This window comes from Schistocerca cancellata, chromosome 2 (genome assembly GCF_023864275.1).
Source record: "Schistocerca cancellata isolate TAMUIC-IGC-003103 chromosome 2, iqSchCanc2.1, whole genome shotgun sequence".
NCBI classification, from domain to species: Eukaryota; Metazoa; Arthropoda; class Insecta; order Orthoptera; family Acrididae; genus Schistocerca; species Schistocerca cancellata.
Window position 1 is genome coordinate 288,325,687 of NC_064627.1, and position 19,742 is coordinate 288,345,428.

Genomic DNA, 19,742 nt, shown 5'->3' on the forward strand with positions numbered 1-19,742 from the left:
CTCCCCCTCCTCTACCTGGAAACTGGTAGCTCTGTGGTGGAGAGGAAGGATCTCACGATAGGAAATTCAGTTACAAAGCAGGAAGTATACTGTTTATTTATAAAAAAAATCAATTTGCAGGGGTTCGATCTTTCTTGCTCATCATTTTCTGCTGTTGGCAAAGATGCAGGTCTCGTAAGCTACATCCTGTAGCGTTGCTCTTGGGGGACGAAAAGAAAAAGAATTGTTACTTTTTTTTAATGTCGAAAAAGTGAATATTTTGGTGGACCACTTGGCAACAGAATCAGGGATTGATTACGCTATTATAATAACATAGGTTGAGCATTAAATACCTGAATAAGAGCAGCATATTGATATATATTTGAGATCGTTCGGAAGAAACATTATCATTTCTGTGCATTTTTATAGTCTCGATGTAGTCATACCCGGATCAACACTAAGGGACCAGAAGATTTATAGACTTTACAAGAAATGCAACACTACACAAAAAAGTTGGTTCAGAAATAGTAGGAAAACGATAATGTTCCTTCTGCCTCATGCTGCGTTCGGCCCATCAGCGTGATCGTAATTTCTGGTGATGAAGTAACACAAAATAATTATCCTTCAGGTAAATAAGGACATGGAAATCATCAAGGTTAATTTACTAAAATAAGCACACTTATCTTTAATACGCGTTTTTTTAATGCTACGTACCTTTTCATATTAAATTACAATAGATGACCATTGTGGTTAAATACTTTATACATAACAGTCAAAATGTCCTCTTGATGCTTCCTGTTCGTAATCAGTTACAAGAAACTACATGTTTTCAGATAGAAAAAAAAGAAAAATAACAATTAGCATATTCACTCAGTATTTTCACATAAAATATAAAATACAGTTGCGGAACGCAGCAAGTCCGCGTCCGCCTTTCATAGAGTACAAACACTAAAAGGTGAGGTGCCAAAAGCCTCAGTTGTCTTGAAACAACAGAATTCTTTTTTATACCATTAATCGATACATGTACATAGAGATTTACAGGCACCGCGCAAGAACGGCAAAGATAAAGAATAATAGACTCTGTCGCTGCTATGCGATGGTTCATTTCTTTTACTTTAAAATTGTTCGATAACTTTAGGCAATCAGGCATTTATTATTGGGCGTATATTAATGTTTGTGAGGCGAAAATTACTAATATTACAATCCCAAAGAAATAATTAAATCGATCGCTTTTCTTTTTATCCCGATCGCATAAGGAATAGTTTCATGAAACACCTATCACACATAATTACAGTGTTAAAAATCTTTCGAACGCGAAACATGCACCATCCACTGGCCCACATAGAACGCCACCCATGCAGGCTGCTTGGAGTCGGAGTAACAGGGGCCCCCCACGAAACAACCTGTCCATCAATGGCTGTGCCATGTGCCAATTTCCAAGAGGTGGCAGCTCAGACCCCTTAACAACATACAGGATGTCAGGCTAATCCCAGAACAAAAGAACCCAAGAAATTCCTGTCGAAATACGTGTTCTCTCTCTATTTCTCCTCGTGTAATGCACCATTGCAAGGCTTGCATACGCCTTCGGCCACCGAACCACAAATAAAGCAGCATTTATCTTGTAAACCCCTGTGCAATATCGATTTATATGAGAACTCCTTTCAAGGCAAATGCCTGACTGAGAAACGATCCAGAAATACTGCTTAAGTTAATATTTCCTGTCACATGATCGTGATGCAGGTGATATATGGCGGACGTGGTAGCTAACTCGCGCACCCAAATTGGTGATATCACAAAACTAGTAGCAGGCTGACTCGAAATACACTTTTCGAAAATGATCATTGCATATATATATATATATATATATATATATATATATATATATATATATATATATAGAGAGAGAGAGAGAGAGAGAGAGAGAGAGAGAGAGAGAGAGACAACGAGAGAGCTGTAGTTTGCTTTGCAACTGACATAGGAACTTATTCTGGTGTAACCACAAGCGCCGGAACGAAGATGAAGAATGGAAGACCAGAGAAGGCAGTGACCGCACCACGACAAGAGCGCCCCCTGCAAGAAGTGAATATAACCGCCGCTCCTGTCAGATCGTCTCAGTATACGGAAATTAGGAAACGTATTCGCGGAGCATAGCAAGGCATAGGAGAGAGAGCTACGATATCGTGATCCATATCGTACTTAGTTGGACTTTGTCTATAGCGAAGATCATTACTGTTTGCATCACAAAGTACTGTTAATATGCTTTATAGAAATAAAACTACTGATGTTATTTGCTTGAATTGTTGTATAGCATTCAGAGAACGCAGCATCCTTTAGGCATCCTATACAAACGAGTACGCAAGACCCAACCGAACTAGTACGAGATATTTCATTGTCACCTACTGTTAACTTCCCCAGCCTTCCTGTGCATCTTTCATGAGGTACACTTCATTAACTGCTTCATGAGTTCTGGTGTGGAATATCACATCTTGAAGATGGCACAAATGCTGCTTCAGAAGACGTGCCATGGCAAATATTAATTAAATCGTTAAGATGGTAATTCAACAATTTGCTTCACACCATTTAAAACTACTCGAAATGAAGAGAAAGATCGTCACTGCTCAGTAGTTTGTGTGCATAAACAACAGTGCTATGTTTTTGACAAGAAATTTCATTAAATAATCCAAACCTATTAGTATCTGACGCCACGAATGGAGCCGGTGATGTTTGAAACGATAGTTGGAATTTCACATCTCGATGTGAATTTACACCATCACGGTTATAAAGTTCCTGAACACAACAGGTCTGCTAAGTGCCTATTATTATTTGGCGTCACGATTGGAACGATAGTTGAATTTCAGATTTCGGCGTCAATTTATACTGTCACGATTAGAGAGTCGCCAACCACTACAGGTCTGTTAAGTGTTTCTTTTTTTAAAAAAGTTCTATAGAATTTCTAAGCTGACTGCATCTCTCAGCTACACCATGACGAAGAAGGGGGGAGGAAAGGGTATAACATGTGATAGGATACTAACAACAACAAATATCACCGCGATGTATTGAGAAACACGATCTATTCACGGCTAGATGACTGAGATCGTTGAAAACTCTCTCACAGCCCACGTACTGTCCTTCTGGACGCCCACACACACGGTACCACAGTACAGCACCAGCAGAGGAAACTGCCTCCGTAAACGTGGCTCATGACTGCTGCCGCGGAAGCACGTGTCAGCCAGAGAGAGGCCCGCAGGCCATGGAGGACCTGAGCGGTAGGAGTTCAAACGCTACCAATACTCCTAGCGCAAACGCTCATCATATTGAATCTTCTCGAATATCGGCAGAATATACATGCGACACATTGCAGTCCCGAAGGCGACTCAGCACAAACTGGGTTTGGTAGTTCACTATTCATACAGGTAAGAAAAGGGGGTTACTGTACTTTCAACTACCTAGTTGCAACTACTTTTTAAGATCACCCTACTACACACTTCCCCTATCCGAAATACACGCACATGAATCAATGTATATAGGAAATTTTTGGTAGATTAGCGAATAAGACAGGTAAATATTCTAGCACAAAATTTTTATTAACTTTTGCTTATACATTTACATACAGAAAACAGCTGTTTTCTTATTTTTGTTAGTTTTAGTTTTAATAACGTCCAATTTAATTTTTAACTTGTACTTTATATCAACATCTGAATCATCTGTTTCTTTCTGCAGCCAGTAATTTGACAAATACAGACAAGGTATATTCTTGAATTCCAGTATGTATCTATTTTTTTTCCTGTAAGCTATCTCTGTTGTGACTTTAACAGTTAGTTCTGCTCCTTCTGGCAGTTATTCTAGACGAGACATACGGTGATCTTAATTTTTCCTCTTATTTCGTGCATTATGCTATTATAACACTTCACATCTTTGCAGGTGTAGGCTGTCAGTTCTTCTGCTCCACATTCTTGTGGAATTTCGGTATAGAACTTTAGGTTTCGAACTTTTGCAAACGAATTACCATTAACGGTTGGTATTTCGTCGGTTTTAAGCTCTGAAAACGGTTATTTTGTTCTTAAGTGTCTGACTTCAAGCCCACCACATTTCGATATAAGGTAACCATTCTTTTTAAGCAGATCCGAGGAGGAATAGAGTTTGATAAACAGATTTTTCGCGTGTCCTTTAACATAATAAACGTGCTCAAATCCACCGTTTTCGGTCAGTATTCAACATATGGCCACTTACCATTGATCTTTACAGTAAATGCTATGATCTTATATTCCTCAGTCGTAGCTAGACTTCTCCATACACTGTGTGGTCTGTACATCCACAATAGCCTCTTCCTTTTCCATTTGCGTCTTATATTCTTCCTCTATGGTGGTTTTCTTCTTCAAATACTCCAGTTCTCTTTTCTTTACTTTGATGTCCTCCATTTCCAGTTTCCTTTTCCATGCACATAACGCATTAACTGTACTTAAAGGTGTAATTTCTTGTTTATTTGATAAATTGGTTCTTTTCTTAGGACTTGTTGTATAACATTGTGTTAATTAACCTTAATTCTGCGATACCTATATTGGACGGTATTGTGGAGAACAATGCTCTAGATTGAGAAAAATAAGTTTCTCCGGTTTTAACATAACACTTCTGTATAATAGTTACAAAATTTTTACTTACGTAGTCAAAATAATGGGTTTGGATTGTTTAATGAAATTTCTCGTCAAAACATAACACTGTTGTTTATGCACACAAACTACTGTGCAGTGTTGATGTTTTATTTTTATTTCGAGTAGTTTTAAACTGTGAGAAAGAAATTGTTTAAATGCCATATTAACGATTTAATCTCATGGCATGTCTTCTGCAGCAGCATTTGTGACATCTTCAGGATGTAATATTTCACACCCGATTTAATAACTGCTGAAGCAGTTCAGGAAGTGTACCTCAAGAAAGGTGCATAGGAAGTCTGGGATAGTTTAAAGTCCATGGCGGAATGAAATATCTCATGCTAGCTCCTATGTCATTTCCAAAGCAAACTGGAGCGCTATCCCTCTCTCTGTCTCTCTCTCTCTCTCTCTCTCTCTGTTTGCTACGATCTTGTTTTAAAAGTGTATTTTGAGTCAACCGGTAACTAGTTTTGTGACATCGTCAATTTGCGTGTATGAGACAGCTACGACATCCGCCTTAGTATCCCCTACATCATGATTACGTGACAGGAAATTAATTATTTATTAATTTCAGCAGTATTTTTGGATCGATTCTCATCCAGGCATTTGCCTTGGAAGGAGTTCTCGTGTGCATCGGTTTTCTACAGGGGTTTAAAGGGTAAACACTGCTTTATTTGTGGTTCGGTCCGACCGCACCGACGGCCCAAGCAGGCCTGGCAGTGGCACTTTACTCGAGGAGAAATAGAAAGGGAGCGCGTGTTTCGACAGGAATTTCTCGGGTGCTTTCGTTCGGAGATGAGCGTGAATCTGGTCTCTTAGTCATGCGGCCCCAGCGGCCACCCCTTGGACACCGGCGCATGGCACGGCCGTTGACGGACAGGTCGGGTCGCTTCGTGGGAGCCCCTGTACAGTCCGACTCCAACGAGCCTGCATGGGTGTCGTTCGTTCTATGTGGGCCAGTGGATGGCGCATGCTTCTCGATCGAAAGATTAATTACGTGTGATGGATGTTTCATAACGGTACGCCTTGCGCGATCGGGATGAAAAGAAAATCGATCGATATAATTACTTCTTTTCGATGTATTTTAGATGACTTGCATCTTCCTAAATAGCAGAGAATGATGAGCAAGAGAGATCCAACCCCTGCAAACTGATTTTTTTAAAATAAACCTTCTGCTTTATAATTGAATTTCCTGTCAGTGGTAGCCTTCCTCTACACCATAGAGCCGCCAATTATTGGGAGTGGGTGGGGGTGAGGTGGGGAGGGGGTGTTATCAGAGGTCATCATCATAAACTAAAGGCTATGCCTTGTCGATTTAGCCACGTCCCTCTTATCAGTGGTGGAGGGATTAATTAATTGATCAATTTAATTAAGTAGTCAATAAATAGATACCAAAAGTGTGCTTGTATCAGTGAAGGGGACGTGGAGGATTGGAGGTTTCCTGAGGGGTTGGGAGGAGGAGGGGGAGGGGGAGGTTTGGGGAGCAAGAGGTTAAGGACCTGTCATTCAAAAGAGAGCAATGGGTTTGCCCCTGATGTAGGCAACCCACACTAAATCCAATTGCGCTCTTTCTCTCCTTGCCCTGATATCCATGTGTTGTGAATATGAACATTTTATCTCTAGTCTTTCAAGTTGTTCCTTTTTTTCTGAAAATGATTGTATTAATGTGTAAATTCACACATCAAAAGTACTTGGACAGGGATGCAGTATGTCACCGACCTTGTTTAAAATATATATGCAATATACGCAGGAACGTTGGAAGCAATCGTGTGAACGTATGAATGCCTTCCCAGCATGGAACTATCTACTCATTAGTATTTGCCAATGATGAAGCCCTGATATCATAAAGTAGGGAGAATTACAAATTTATGATAATGAAGAGGGCTTCGAAAAAATATTAGCAAGACAGAATATCTATTAGTGGGAGGGAATGGAAGGAATGTAGTTCTGCCACAATGATCTATTAAAGCAGTTTAAATTCTTAGCATCGGTAATCCATACTTCGGGAAGCTGTGAAAGAGATATGGGAGGCAGGGTCCAACAGGCAAGAGAAGCAATTAAGATGTAAATGGAATTCTGTGTAACACGGCAAATACCAAAAGAAACACAGAAGAGGATTCTGCCAACAGTAGTTGAAAGTATACTAACTTGGTCTATTGCATTTCAAATTGGACGAAAAATTAGAAAATTGACTGCAAAAGAAGACAAATTTTATAAAATTATCTCCTAAATGTTTACTAGTTTCCGAATTAAAATTCGGTAAAGCTTGCTTTATTTACTTTTTTCTTGTTGGTTGGTCGATTTGGAGGAGGGTCCAAACAGTGAGGTCATCGGTCGTATCAGATTAGGGAATGATGGGGAAGGAAGTACGCCGCGCCCTTTCAAAGTAACCATCTCGACATTTGCCCTAAGTGATTTAGGGAAATCACGGAAAACATAGATCAGAACGGGCGGGTTTGGATTTAAACCTTCGTCCACCCGAATGCGAGTCCCAGTGTGCTAACCACTGCGGCACTTCGTTTGGTCAATTTGTCTGCTGGGTAACACAAGTACCTTATGTCGGATTCCTGTGAACTACGATTCATTTAGAAGCTGAACGTCTGTTGTCGATTTAGTTAACTGAGTTTCGGCTTAGACGGCCATCACCAGTCTATAACTCTCTTTGTCAAAGAGGTTACAATATTTGTAAATAGGATTGGGAAAGATGTTACTCACCTAGAGTGAGGCACGAACATAGAATAAATATCATCTTTGACAGTGAAGTGGTGATGCAATTAACAAGTTACAAGTTTAACATTAAATGCTTAAATGTAAGCGGCAATCAAAAAGCTTCCATTTGACGTTGTCGCTGCAGTGTATATGCAATGTAGTGTGACTCCGATCTAAGTATATAAGAACCGACGTGTAGGCAAGGGATTAGTGTGACATTCGTGTCTTTCTGATGTGCATGCGACAAATGCGGAAACGTGAACTATGGCGATGCTGTTACTAAGTGCGTCCAAACAGGACCAACGTGCTGTTCCTCGCTTCTTGGGTGTCGGAGGACAAACACCTGTGGATATCCATCAGAGACTGAAGAACGTATGTGAGGTAGCCTGTTTGGCAGAAACCACAATGGACTGTGGAATGGCGCGGCAACTTCCGAGCTGGTCGCGATTCGATACAAGATGCCGGTCTATCTGGGAGGCTAGCCTCATCACAGACCAGCTCAAGTGGGAGACACTCGAGCACCTATCCAGTAGTTCTGTTCTCTCCCCGTGCGGTTATCACGCGTTTGGTCTCTTTATAAAGGCTTCGACGGGTAGACGCTCCCTGTCGGACGAGGATGTGCAGCAGCAGATACGGACTTCCCCGCGCAGCAGGATGCGTTGTTTCGCCAGATGGGTATCTTCAACGTCGTTTGTCGGTGGGATTATTGCCTCAGTGCTCACGGTGATTTTGTCTGACTGGGATACCGATTCTGTACTGTACAATCTTCGAACGGAAACTTTTTGATCGCTCCTTATGAAGGGACCAAACCAGAAAATGACCATTAAAACGAATCTCGAAATAAAGTTCCTATATAAGATTTTAAATGAAATTAACAGTCACTACAAAATAAAATTAATAGCTGACAAGAGTACTAAAGAAACAAATACAGGAAAATGAAGAACTAAAAAAGAACAGTCAGTAAAGGAAGGACTGGAAAACTGATAGTATTAAACGAAGTTTAGAGAAGGGGGATTTTTTAGCTGTGTCTGGACATTCCGCATTAAACCTGGAGATTCCAGTGTTTCCAACAATTTAAGATTTTGGCTTTCGTGTGCTAGATGGAAGACTGGGCACTGTGGCTGGAAATTGTGGCCCTCACTCAATACATGCCCAGCAAATGTGGAGTGACCAATATAAATCTTATCGCAGTAAGGACAATATTTTTTATATACCCCACTGTTGGCTAGTAATTGGGTTTATCTTTGGTAGTGAAAATACCTTGGTCTGATGTGTGCCTCAAATAGTAGAAAATCCTATAGTTTCCGTATTTCAGTGTTTTTGCTACACTGTGTGATATCTGTAAAACATAGAAAATATTGTTTTCCGTTTCTTTTGATTATGTATTTAACGTATGTTAAGAAGCGATTTCCGTGTTTTGACCACAGTGAACGAACTCATTACCTGTAGTCAGTATTACATTTTAAATTCGAATGTATAGTTGCTATAAATCTGTACGTATGAAAATTAAAGCACCTGACTTGCTTTTCTATCTAAATGTTACGGTTGATCTCAAGAACTACTGTGGAATTTTTGATACGGTTTTAGACAGATTCAAGAGGAAGATTTGTGTAGCCTATATCAGTATACATTACAAACTAGTCGTCACACCGTAGATACCTAGTGTTAACGATGCTAAGCGAGGGTGGGTTGCTGGTAAACGAAAAAATAAGCAAGCATAAGAATGGAAGAGCTTAATTTATTAACAGAAGGGTGCTAAAAGTAGGATTTCTTCCTACACTGTGATACGATAATGGTCTCGAAGGGCATAAAAGAGGGGGCGTCTTTGGTAAGAAATTGAGGGTGCGAACCCGTGCCCGGAAACGTCATCCAGCTACACCATAGAGCGTGGAAACCACAGCGTGCTACGCGTGTCGCAAGGGCAGAGACAGCGATTGAAGTGCTGATGCTGCACTAGCGCCCTCTACGGTGTTGTTGTGACAGGCGGGGACGGGCTCGACACAGTCTAACGCCCTCAATACTGTCAGACCCATTGCGTGAATGTACGATTCCAGTCTGTGAGAACACAACGTCGCGTCTGTCGGCGAAGTGACTGTGTCACGCCAAGCGTTGATCTCGCGGTTTCGACGCTCTGTTGCGTCTTTGGGTGATGCTTCTAGACATAAGTTCCTACACTTAGTCAGTGAAGACATCGTCTACATGCAGAGCCCTGCCAAGATGACCCTGTGTGATCTGCCAGACCTGCCCACTCTCCTGAAAACTTCCTATTTTCCATTTTTTCTACGGAGATTTAGCAAGTTTTATAATTTTTAAACAGGTATAATAATAATGAAGCATTATTGAAAATGTTACCAGACAGAAATCTGAGTTTTTATTATGTTTATGTTACATAAAGATCGGACCTCAAATATCAATTTTCCTAAGTAGTTCGATGAAATTCTCAAAATTCTCAAGAAAATCGACTTTGAAGTTATCCGAGCGTCTTTTATACTCTAGAATCAGGTCATTTTTCTCAACGGACAACGTGGCTCTGTGTCAGAATGTTCGCCTAACGTGGGGGTGGCCTGGCTTTGCATCCTAACCTCTTCAAATAATTAAATGAAGGTGCATGACTCATGAGCATTTCCGTTAAAATACATAAGAATGGAAAAGATTGTAATGCTTTGTTCGTAATGTAATCAATCTTTATTAAGAATATTGCATGAAAGACGAGCGACTAAGAAATTCTGTTTTCATTGAAACTGAATTTTTGTGTGCGATTGAAATTGAATATAAGGGGACATGCAGTTTCCATAATAATTACAATGAGACACGTTATCATTAGCATATGCTTGATGAATTTTATAACTAAATGACAAGTATTCGAAATGAGCGAGGAAACAGCGATCCAGCGATTACGTCTCGAGCGCTAATTATTGTTTTTCCATGTTTATGGTTCAAATGGCTCTGAGCACTATGCGACTTAACATCTGTGGTCATCAGTCCCCTAGAACTTAGAACTACTTAAACCTAACTAACCTAAGGACATCACACACATCCATGCCCGAGGCAGGATTCGAACCTGCGACCGTAGCGGTCACGCGGTTCCAGACTGAAGCGCCTAGAACTGCACGGCCACACCGGCCGGCCTGTGTTTATGTATTTTAAGCTTAACGAATCTGCTCGTAGAACATCACATCACCATTGTTTAAAAATTTGAATTGATTTGGAATCGAACCTTTTTTTTTCCAACAACGTAATCTTTTTTCTTATAAGAGTACAATAATAACAAAGTGAAATGAAATGTGGATTACATTTTATCACAATTTCTCGTTTTAAATTTTCGTTTTGTATTTGTTTACGTTTGCTTTGTCTTAAGAGTTCGTGATGCATTTATTCTGGCTGCTCAAATTTTCCTTTTGTATTTTATCGTTCCTTGAGTCTTACTACAAGATACCTCTAAACCTGTTTGGTTGGGTGATTCCTATTAAGAACATTATTTGCTACATTTAATGTCAATACGGATTATGTTACTGAACAGTACAAATCAATTAAAACATCACATTAAACATGAAAAGAAAGATTGCGCTGCCGCTCCCGCCGGACGTTCGACTCCTCCCTCGGGCATGGGTGTGTGTTGTTCTTAGCATAAGTTAGTTTAAGTAGTATATAAGTCTAGGGGCCGATGACTGCAGCAGATTGGTCCCGTAGGAGGTCACACACATTTGGTTAATTGGAGGAAGAGAACGTTAATTTATATTTTATACTCGCATAGTATTAAAATCAGGAACACTGTATTTTTTGTGGAGCAGACGGAAACAAGATATTTAATAGTAAGAAAGGGAAGACACAACACATGGGTATAAAACAACAGAACCAATTATGAGTTAACACAAACGAACATTGCGATGGTATGTTAGAGATAACACTATGGGCTTCAAATGGTTCTGAGCACTATGCGACTTAACTTCTGAGGTCATCAGTCGCCTAGAACTTAGAACTAATTAAACCTAACTAACCTAAGGACATCACAAACATCCATGCCCGAGGCAGGATTCGAACCTGCGACCGGAGCGGTCACGCGGATCCAGACTGAAGCGCCTTTAACCGCACGGCCACACCGGCCGGCCCTAACACTATGGGAAAATGGTTCGAGAAGCAATGGGTCGTAGAAGATTCCAATATATCTAATCCAACCAAAGAGACAAAAAAACTACTGAAAAACACAATTTGATATTGAAAATGTCACTGGAACACAAACATTTTATGAGGCAAAGGGGAGGCTGATTCTGGTCTGTTTTGGTTTCATAATCGCCGACACAAAACTTTCCACACCCTACACTGTAACACTATCTTCTTGAGGTCTGAATAGCGCACAATCGTGGGTCCCCAAGACCTCTAGTGGTAAACAAGCATTCTGTCACAGAGACAAGTTGCCCATAGAAACAAAATCGTTTCTTGTTAAGTTATTAAAGACGCTCAGCAAACTTCAAAGTAGATTTTCTCGAGAATTTTTAGAGCTGAATGTCACTGCTTTGGGCAGCTGATATTTGAGTTATGTACTTCGCGTACCACCAATATAAAAAAAAAAAAATACGAAAATTCGTTTGATCCATGGTCTCCTTGTTAGAAGAAAAGAGTATATCAGTCTGTAGGGACAAAGAAGAACAGCTCCCGTAACATTATCAGTCAAGCTAATGCTTGAATTATTTGTTATGTATTTAGCTGATCTTACCAGCAGAAACCTGAGAGCAGAAAAGTGCTGCTGGAGATCCAAGTAAGTTACATGTCATCTCCACCTTTTTGTGCTTACTCCCTCCAATGCCGCGTGTCAATCCATTGCTCAGCAGAAATCGGCAAAATATCGGAAGCTTTGGGTCAAATAAAATGCACTCTCACAAAGGAGAAGAAGAAGAAGAAGAAGAAAAGAAGGCTTTCACCACGAAGAAATTAACCGAATGGGACGGAAACACGTTGTTCATGTACAGACAAACAAATGTTACACTTTCGGAAAACTGGGTGATTTATTCAAGAGGAAGAACTTCATAAAACGATCAAGTCAACAACGCACCGCTCAGCGTCTGCCCCTAATGCAAGCAGTTATTCGGCTTGGCAGTGACTGATAAGAGTTGCCGGACGTCTTCATGAGGCATATCTTGCCGAATTCTGTCCGACTGGCGCGTTAGCTCGTCAAAATCGCGACATGAATGATGGTCTTGTGCATAATGCTGCAAACGTTCTCAATTGGGAAAAGACGCGACGACCTTGCTGTCCCAGGTAGGGTTTGGAAAATACAAAGACAAGCAGTAGAAACTCTCACCGTATGCGGGCGGACATTATCTTGCTGGAACGTAACTCCAGGATCGCTTACCATGAAAGGCTATCAAACGGGACGTGGAGTATCGTCGACGTACCGTTGTGCTGTAAGGGTGCCCGGAATGACAATCAAAGGTCCTGCTATGAAAGGAAATGGCACCCCGACCTTTACTCGTGGATGTCGGGCCGCATGGCGGGTGACTGTCAGGCTGGCATACCATCGATGTTCGGGGCGTCTCCAGACACGTCTTCAGTCCGGAATTTCATTGATTGGGATAGAACTGTCTTCAGTGTTTAGTTCTGCTTCGAACTGAGCCCAATGACCAGCGAAGGCGCTGGGGTACCAACCTGACTGTCACCCACCATGTGGCCCTACATACAGAAGTTATGGTCTCGGGTGCAGTTTTTTATCATAGCCGGATCCCTTTGGTTGTCATAGGCGCCACTCTTACAGAACACTGGTACGTCGACGATATTCTGCGCCCCATTTTGTTGACACTCATGACAAGCGTACATTTCAACAAGATAATCTCCGTCTGTACGTAGTAAGAGTTTCTACTGCTTGTCTTCGTGCTTGCCAAACCCTACCTTGGTCAGCAAGGTCGCCTGATTTTTCCTCTATTAAGAATGTTTGGAGCATAATGGGCAGGGTCCTCCAACCATCCACGGATTTTGACTATCCAGAGCGCCAAATGAACAGAATTTGGCACTATATCCCCCAGGATATTCTGAAGGTGGCAGGGGTAAAATACAGGGAGCGAAAGGCTATTTACAATTTGTACAGAAAGAAGATGGCAGTTATAAGAGTCGAGGGGCATGAAAGGGAATCAGTGGTTGGGAAGGGAGTGAGACAGGGTTGTAGCCTCTCCCCGATGCTATTCAATCTGTATATTGAGCAAGCCGTAAAGGAAACAAAAGAAAAGTTCGGAGTAGGTATTAAAATCCATGGAGAAGAAATAAAAACTCTGAGGTTCGCCGATAACATTGTAATTCTGTCATAGACAGCAAAGGACCTGGAAGAGCAGATGAACGGAATGGGCAGTCTCTTGAAAGGAGGATATAAGATGAACACCAACAAAAGCAAAACGAGGATAATGGAATGTAGTCGAATTAAGTCGGGTGATGCTGAGGGAATTAGATTAAGAAATGAGACACTTAAAGTAGTAAAGGAGTTTTTCTATTTTGGGGGCAAAATAACTGATGATGGTCGAAGTAGAGAGGATATAAAATGTAGACTGGCAATGGCAAGGAAAGCGTTTCTGAAGAAGAGAAATTTGTTAACATCAAGTATAGATTTAAGTGTCAGGTAGTCGTTTCTGAAAGTATTTGTGTGGAGTGTAGCCATGTATGGAAGTGAAACGTGGACGATAAATAGTTTGGATAAGAAGAGAATAGAATCTTTCGAAATGTGGTGCTACAGAAGAATGCTGAAGATTAGATGGGTAGATCACATAACTAATGACAAGGTATTCAATAGAATTGGGGAGAAGAGGAGTTTGTGGCATAACTTGACTAGAAGAAGGGATTGGTTGGTAGGACAGGTTCTGAGGCATCAAGGGATCACCAATTTGGTACCGGAGGGCAGCGTGGAGGGTAAAAATCGCAGAGGGAGACCAAGAGATGCATACACTAAGGAGATCCAGAAGGATGTAGGTTGAAGTAGGTACTGGGAGATGAAGAAGCTTGCACAGGATAGAGTAGCATGGAGAGCTGCATCAAACCAGTCTCAGGACTGAAGACGACAGTAACATCCCTCAGGAGAACATCCAGCAACTCTATCAATGAATTCCAACCCGAATAACTGCTTACATAAAGGCCAGAGGTGAAGCAGCATGATATTGACTTGCTGAGTTTGTTATTTCCTTTCTTTTGAACAAATCATCAAAATTTTCTGAAACTGTAATGTTGTGTTTGTCTGTTTGTATAGATCACATTCACCGCGTTCCGTCCCATTTGGATAATTCCTTCGTGTGCCTCTCTTTTTTTTTGTCTTATAGTGTATTTGCTTCGGCTCCCGCTCACCGACCGACCTTTGAGGAAGGAAGGAAGGAAGGAAGGTGAGAATTTAAAGTCCAGTCGAAAGCGCTGTCATTAGAGAGGGAGCAGAAGCTCGTATTGTTTCAAGGATGGGTAACGAAATCGGCTGCGCCACCCTTTTCAATGGAACCATCCCAGCGTTTGCCTGGAGCATTTGAGGGTAATCACTGGAAACCTAAGTCTGGATAAACGGACGGGTATTCGAACCTTCGTCCTTCCGAACGCCGAATGCGAGTCCAGTGTGCTGATCACTGTGCCATCTCGCTCGGTCCAAACTTTGAGATCCAACAGTACCGTAGCGGATCGCAGCAAGAACTGCATTGTTGAACATGAGCGAGCTGTGTGAACCAAAGTGCGCTGTTGGCATGTAAACCACATTAGCGACAAACGTCCGTTTGTGTATTCGTTTCATTATGATGCTGCTTTATGACACTGCAGAAATGACACGGTGACAAATGGCCCGCGTTTACGTTCTCGAGCTGGTGGAGAGGCTTCTTTTCGTAGGGAGAAGAACACCGGGAGGGGGGGGGGGGGGTGGAGAACATACGAGCCTTTTCTCGTTAACGCTTGCAATACCAAGGGGCGGGACGGGGATACATTATGCCCACCTTTTGAAAATATTGGACTTGAGTCGGTTGATACGCATTTTAAAATTTTGAAAAAAAAAGTTTATTGTTTTTAATGAATTCATCTACCAGTTTCCATAGATGGTCTGAATTTTTAAATTAAGCTTAACCCAAAAATTTAAGTATGGGAAGTAGATGTTATTTGCACAGTGAATGTTGTATACAATATTTTCTGTTTCAGGATCACCCTCACACATCAGTATCTTTTAAAAAATGATGTTGTGGGTAAACGTCAACAACAATTAACGAAATTTCCATTTTTAAATTTTTTTATGGACAATCATGACGTAAGGTTGGTAGTACACGTTACTGAAAATCCACTGATGTTGCAAAGAGTGCGTTAAAGGTTATTTTCACAACTTGCACATCAGTACTTACTTGAAAAGCATGTTGTTAATTTAAGTGAACAACAATTAAAGATTTGGTTCTTTTTTTAATTATTTTTGGGTGGGCACAAAGTGCATTTCCCCCCTCCCCCCCTCATACACCCTCTCCCTCCCCATAGTAAAACGCGTCGTGAAAAACGCGTTGGTTTTGCTTGTGATCATTCATAAATCGACTTTCCTATTTCATTTTTTTCGATCGATTTTTGCGTTCCCTTCGTTACTTTGTGGGAGGCGTATTTGGCTGTCCCCTCAGTACGACCAAGTCTATACTCGGTTGAAGTCATATAGTGGGTCGGTATTACTTTCTTACACACTATGTATGCAGACAGACAGAGACACAGAGAGTCAGAGAGAGAGAGGGAGAGAGAGAGAGAGAACAATGTTAGTGCCGTTGAACGAATGATATTGCATCGTAACTATGTTCTCTGATGGTTAGAAGCTTCACTTTCTGACAATACTGCTAAGCGGTATTGTGTCGCAACTCAGTACCGCATCGAGAGCATGGCGAGACTGTCCCCTGGCAGGGGTGCAGGTGCTGAGACTCGCAGGAACTGATTAAAAAGAAAGTTAATTGAGGAACTAAACTGAAAGGGTACGTGATTTCTCCTACCCAAATATTTCTGACGTCTGCCTGCAAAGAGAGATGTTTACCTCATCCCGAGACTAAACTCACGCTGTTGTTGTCTCAGTATCATTTGTGCAGTCCTATTTTGTCAAGTAACATCATAAACAAACGAGTACTACTGAACACGCCTTGTATCGCTAACCTGGTTTATATGGCAATAATGCACTTGTTTCGCACAGCTGCCGTCTGCGAAACTCACTCGTTTCCATCAGTGCAGTTCTTACTGCAACTGCGCTACGTAATAGCAGCATATGAAAGGTCGGCGACCGGGTATTAACGTAAATACGGTAATGGTGGTAGATTTCCGATTTTCGCCGATTACTGTAGCTGAGGGTTGGAGCGAGACCCTACTTGAGCGCTTCAATTTGATACAATAAAAAAGTGACGTGGAAAGCAGATCTCACATCACTCCATTTCATCCGATTTTAATTTCGCATTGAGAAACGTCGCAAATGTAAGCTTTGCGTCTTACGTTGACAAATTTCCAGTAGAGATATTGATGCTGCGGAGTCAGTAAATAAAATGGTTGATTATAAGTTGCAGTTGAAAGAGCTGATGAAGATAACTGACACGGCATCCCATTTCATCATTCTGAAGGCTTTCCGAAAGTGTGGGTTTAGAGATGCTTATATAAGCAAGGGAATACTCGTATTTTTTATGATATTTATTACCATCCAACGATATCAGCGTCTTCTGAACACACTTCAAGTAAGTTAAAGATGATGAAGAAAACTACTTAAGGTCGAAACGAAGGGAAGGAAGATTATGATTTAATGTCTCATCAACATCGAGGTCATTAGAGACGGAGCACAAGCTCAGAATGTTTCATGGGTGTGGAGGGAATCCGCAGCGACCCTTTCAGAGAAAGGAGCGATTTAGGGAAATCACGGAAAACCTAGATCTGGATTGCACGTGATTTGAACCGTCTTCGTTCCTAAAGCGAGTCCATTTTGCTAAGCTTGCTCAGTCTTAAGAGTCGACTGTGAGTGGAAGTAGACAGTCAAAATTTAGCAGTTTTGTCGATAGAATATGAGGCGTGTGAAATAATTAATGAGACTGCCAACACTGCGAGAGATCTGGCAACACTGTGTTGTTGCACTTGTATAGACAGGTGTGCTCATTCCTTCTAAATGCTCAGTTAGAGGTCATCCAACAGCTACACACGACACGCATTCATAGGAGCAAGGCGTCTCTACACGGGAGCTAAATCCCTCTTCTCCACTGGCGATCGTGGTAATCAGTCGCGGTCACTGAATAACAAGCAACATTGCAAGACGTTCCGCCTATGGTCCGTCAGTGTACCAAGTCACGTTTGCTATCGAAGGGGTGGCCTAGTGGCAGGCGCCGCTTCTAACTTCAACGCTCTGTACCGTCGTTGGATGACGTTTCTGGAGACAGGTTCCTGTCCTCGATTTGTTCCTGAAGACATCCTCTATAATCTCTCGAAGTTTGTCACCGCAACATCTCTGGGACAGCCCGTATAATCACTACTTTTCCTCCCTCAAAGCAAGGAACTGTAAAGTAAACCTGTTATAAACCTTTTGGAAAAGCATATTTTCTCAGCTCTTTATTATAGCCATTTTTCTTTTATTTCTAATTAGTTAATAATGAAAAACAAATAAAATCTGGTCTTTGTTATATATCACAGTAAAACGAATTTGCCATAAAAAAACAGCACAAATATCTTGTTTCTACTCTCATTCTTTTTATGAACTTGCAATTTATTTACTTCAATGATACATTTCATTTGTCGTGTGCAATATTCTGTACAAATATAATTTATTAAAAATGCTTCGCCTTTAACAATCTTACCTAAATAGGAATAAAATTTGATAAAAATGTGTAGCAAAATTTTCATACAGGTGATTTTACGGGGTGGGGCTGGGGAGCAAGGGGAGAGGGGGGTGGGAAACTTCGGCAGTTCTGCCAGGGGTACATGATCACTACGGTACAGTTTTGCATCAGTACCTCCTTACGGTTGTATGGGCAAATAACGAGCGGGATCCCGAAGCCGCGTAACTGTTGCTACTGTGCAGGATGGCTGAGGAGTGCGTGCCGTTCGAGAGCGGCACCGACGTGTCCGGGGAGGAGTTCGTGAAGGTGGAGTGCCGCTCGCCGACCAATGGCAGCATCGTGTTCCGCGACTACCACGCCTTCGTGCCGCTCAAGCCCCGCGTCGAGGAGCGCGTGGTCAACCTCACCGACGTAGGCGACGACGACGAGTCGTTCTCTGAGCGGCCCTCGGTGCTGATCGTCGGCATCGACGCCGTCTCCAGGCTCAACTTCCACCGCCAGATGAACGGCACGCTCGCCGAGCTACGCAGGCTGGGCGCCATCGAGATGCTCGGCTACAACAAGGTAGGCCCTCGCCTTGGCGCCACTTAAAACGACACTTTCTTACATCGTTACGTAATGCGGCGATTATAATTAATGTTTTAATAAAAAGGACCCCAGATCGCAATAAATTATTGTTACTTATTCGGGTTAGCAGTTTCGGTCTATATGACCATCTCAGACCAAGGCATCAGGTAGCGTGAGGAACCACTGCATAGAGGAGCTGTGGTACCGAGCCCATATTAGGGAAACCGTTACGGACTTTACCTCTTCGTAATGCGTTATCTTATACTTTCTCATATCGGTCTAACATTAGAACTACATACAAGTGAACAATATGTTTTTGTGCCACATATTTGCCTCTTGATGTCGCGGTGCATGTTTATGATGAACAGAAATGAAATAAGGCGATGCTCTTATTTCTTCCGTTGAAACACAAGCTAGTTAAATGCTTTCAGAGATGTACTGCTATCTGAGTTACAGTAATTTACTCAATCCATTCTGTTAGCCCACAGTATCTGCCATCCAGGCTCAATTCGGCTTTACGCCAGATAAGAGGCGTTATTGTTGCCAGCTGGAAGGACACTGATTCATAACATTTTGATAGACAGTGCTCAGGTTGAAGCAGTTGATGTGTATTTAATTACTAATGGAATATTTGATCATGATGCTTATTAATGAAAACAGGCTACAGCGTTTTAAGAGAAAGCTAAGCGAGATGGTATGGGATCAGATATATATAGAAAGAGATAATGACCTTAAATCAAATTTATTCCATAGTAATTTGTGTTAGAAATTGAAAGTATCCATAGTCTGAAGTTATCCAGAGAATCCATTAAAAAACAAGTAAACGATTGATAGCTAAGGAAATTAAAATCTCATGTAAGAGGAAGAGGGAAATAAGGCCAGAAGAAGCCAAGATCAGATTTTACTTGCATTCTACTAATAGTATTGTAATATTTCAAGGAGAGACACTAAAATGTCGTGAAGTTTGTATTTCCTGCCCAATTAACAATGTTAATAATAAGATTTTAACTACATTCGTTATTGCCAAATGGGAGACACGACAACCAGTCAGTGAATAAGATACCATAAAAATTAAGCT

The 19,742-nt window shown here is 41.4% G+C and overlaps 1 protein-coding gene across 2 annotated transcripts in view; it reads left to right on the top strand.

The window, feature by feature from the left end:
- LOC126161641 (uncharacterized) overlaps positions 1–19,742 on the top strand; it is a 375,151-nt gene that overhangs the window by 305,912 nt on the left and 49,497 nt on the right. For both annotated transcript variants that reach the window (XM_049917608.1, XM_049917610.1), the window contains exon 5: positions 18,340–18,661. In XM_049917608.1, coding sequence (XP_049773565.1) covers positions 18,340–18,661 — 322 coding nt within the window. The remainder of the gene's footprint in view (positions 1–18,339; positions 18,662–19,742) is intronic.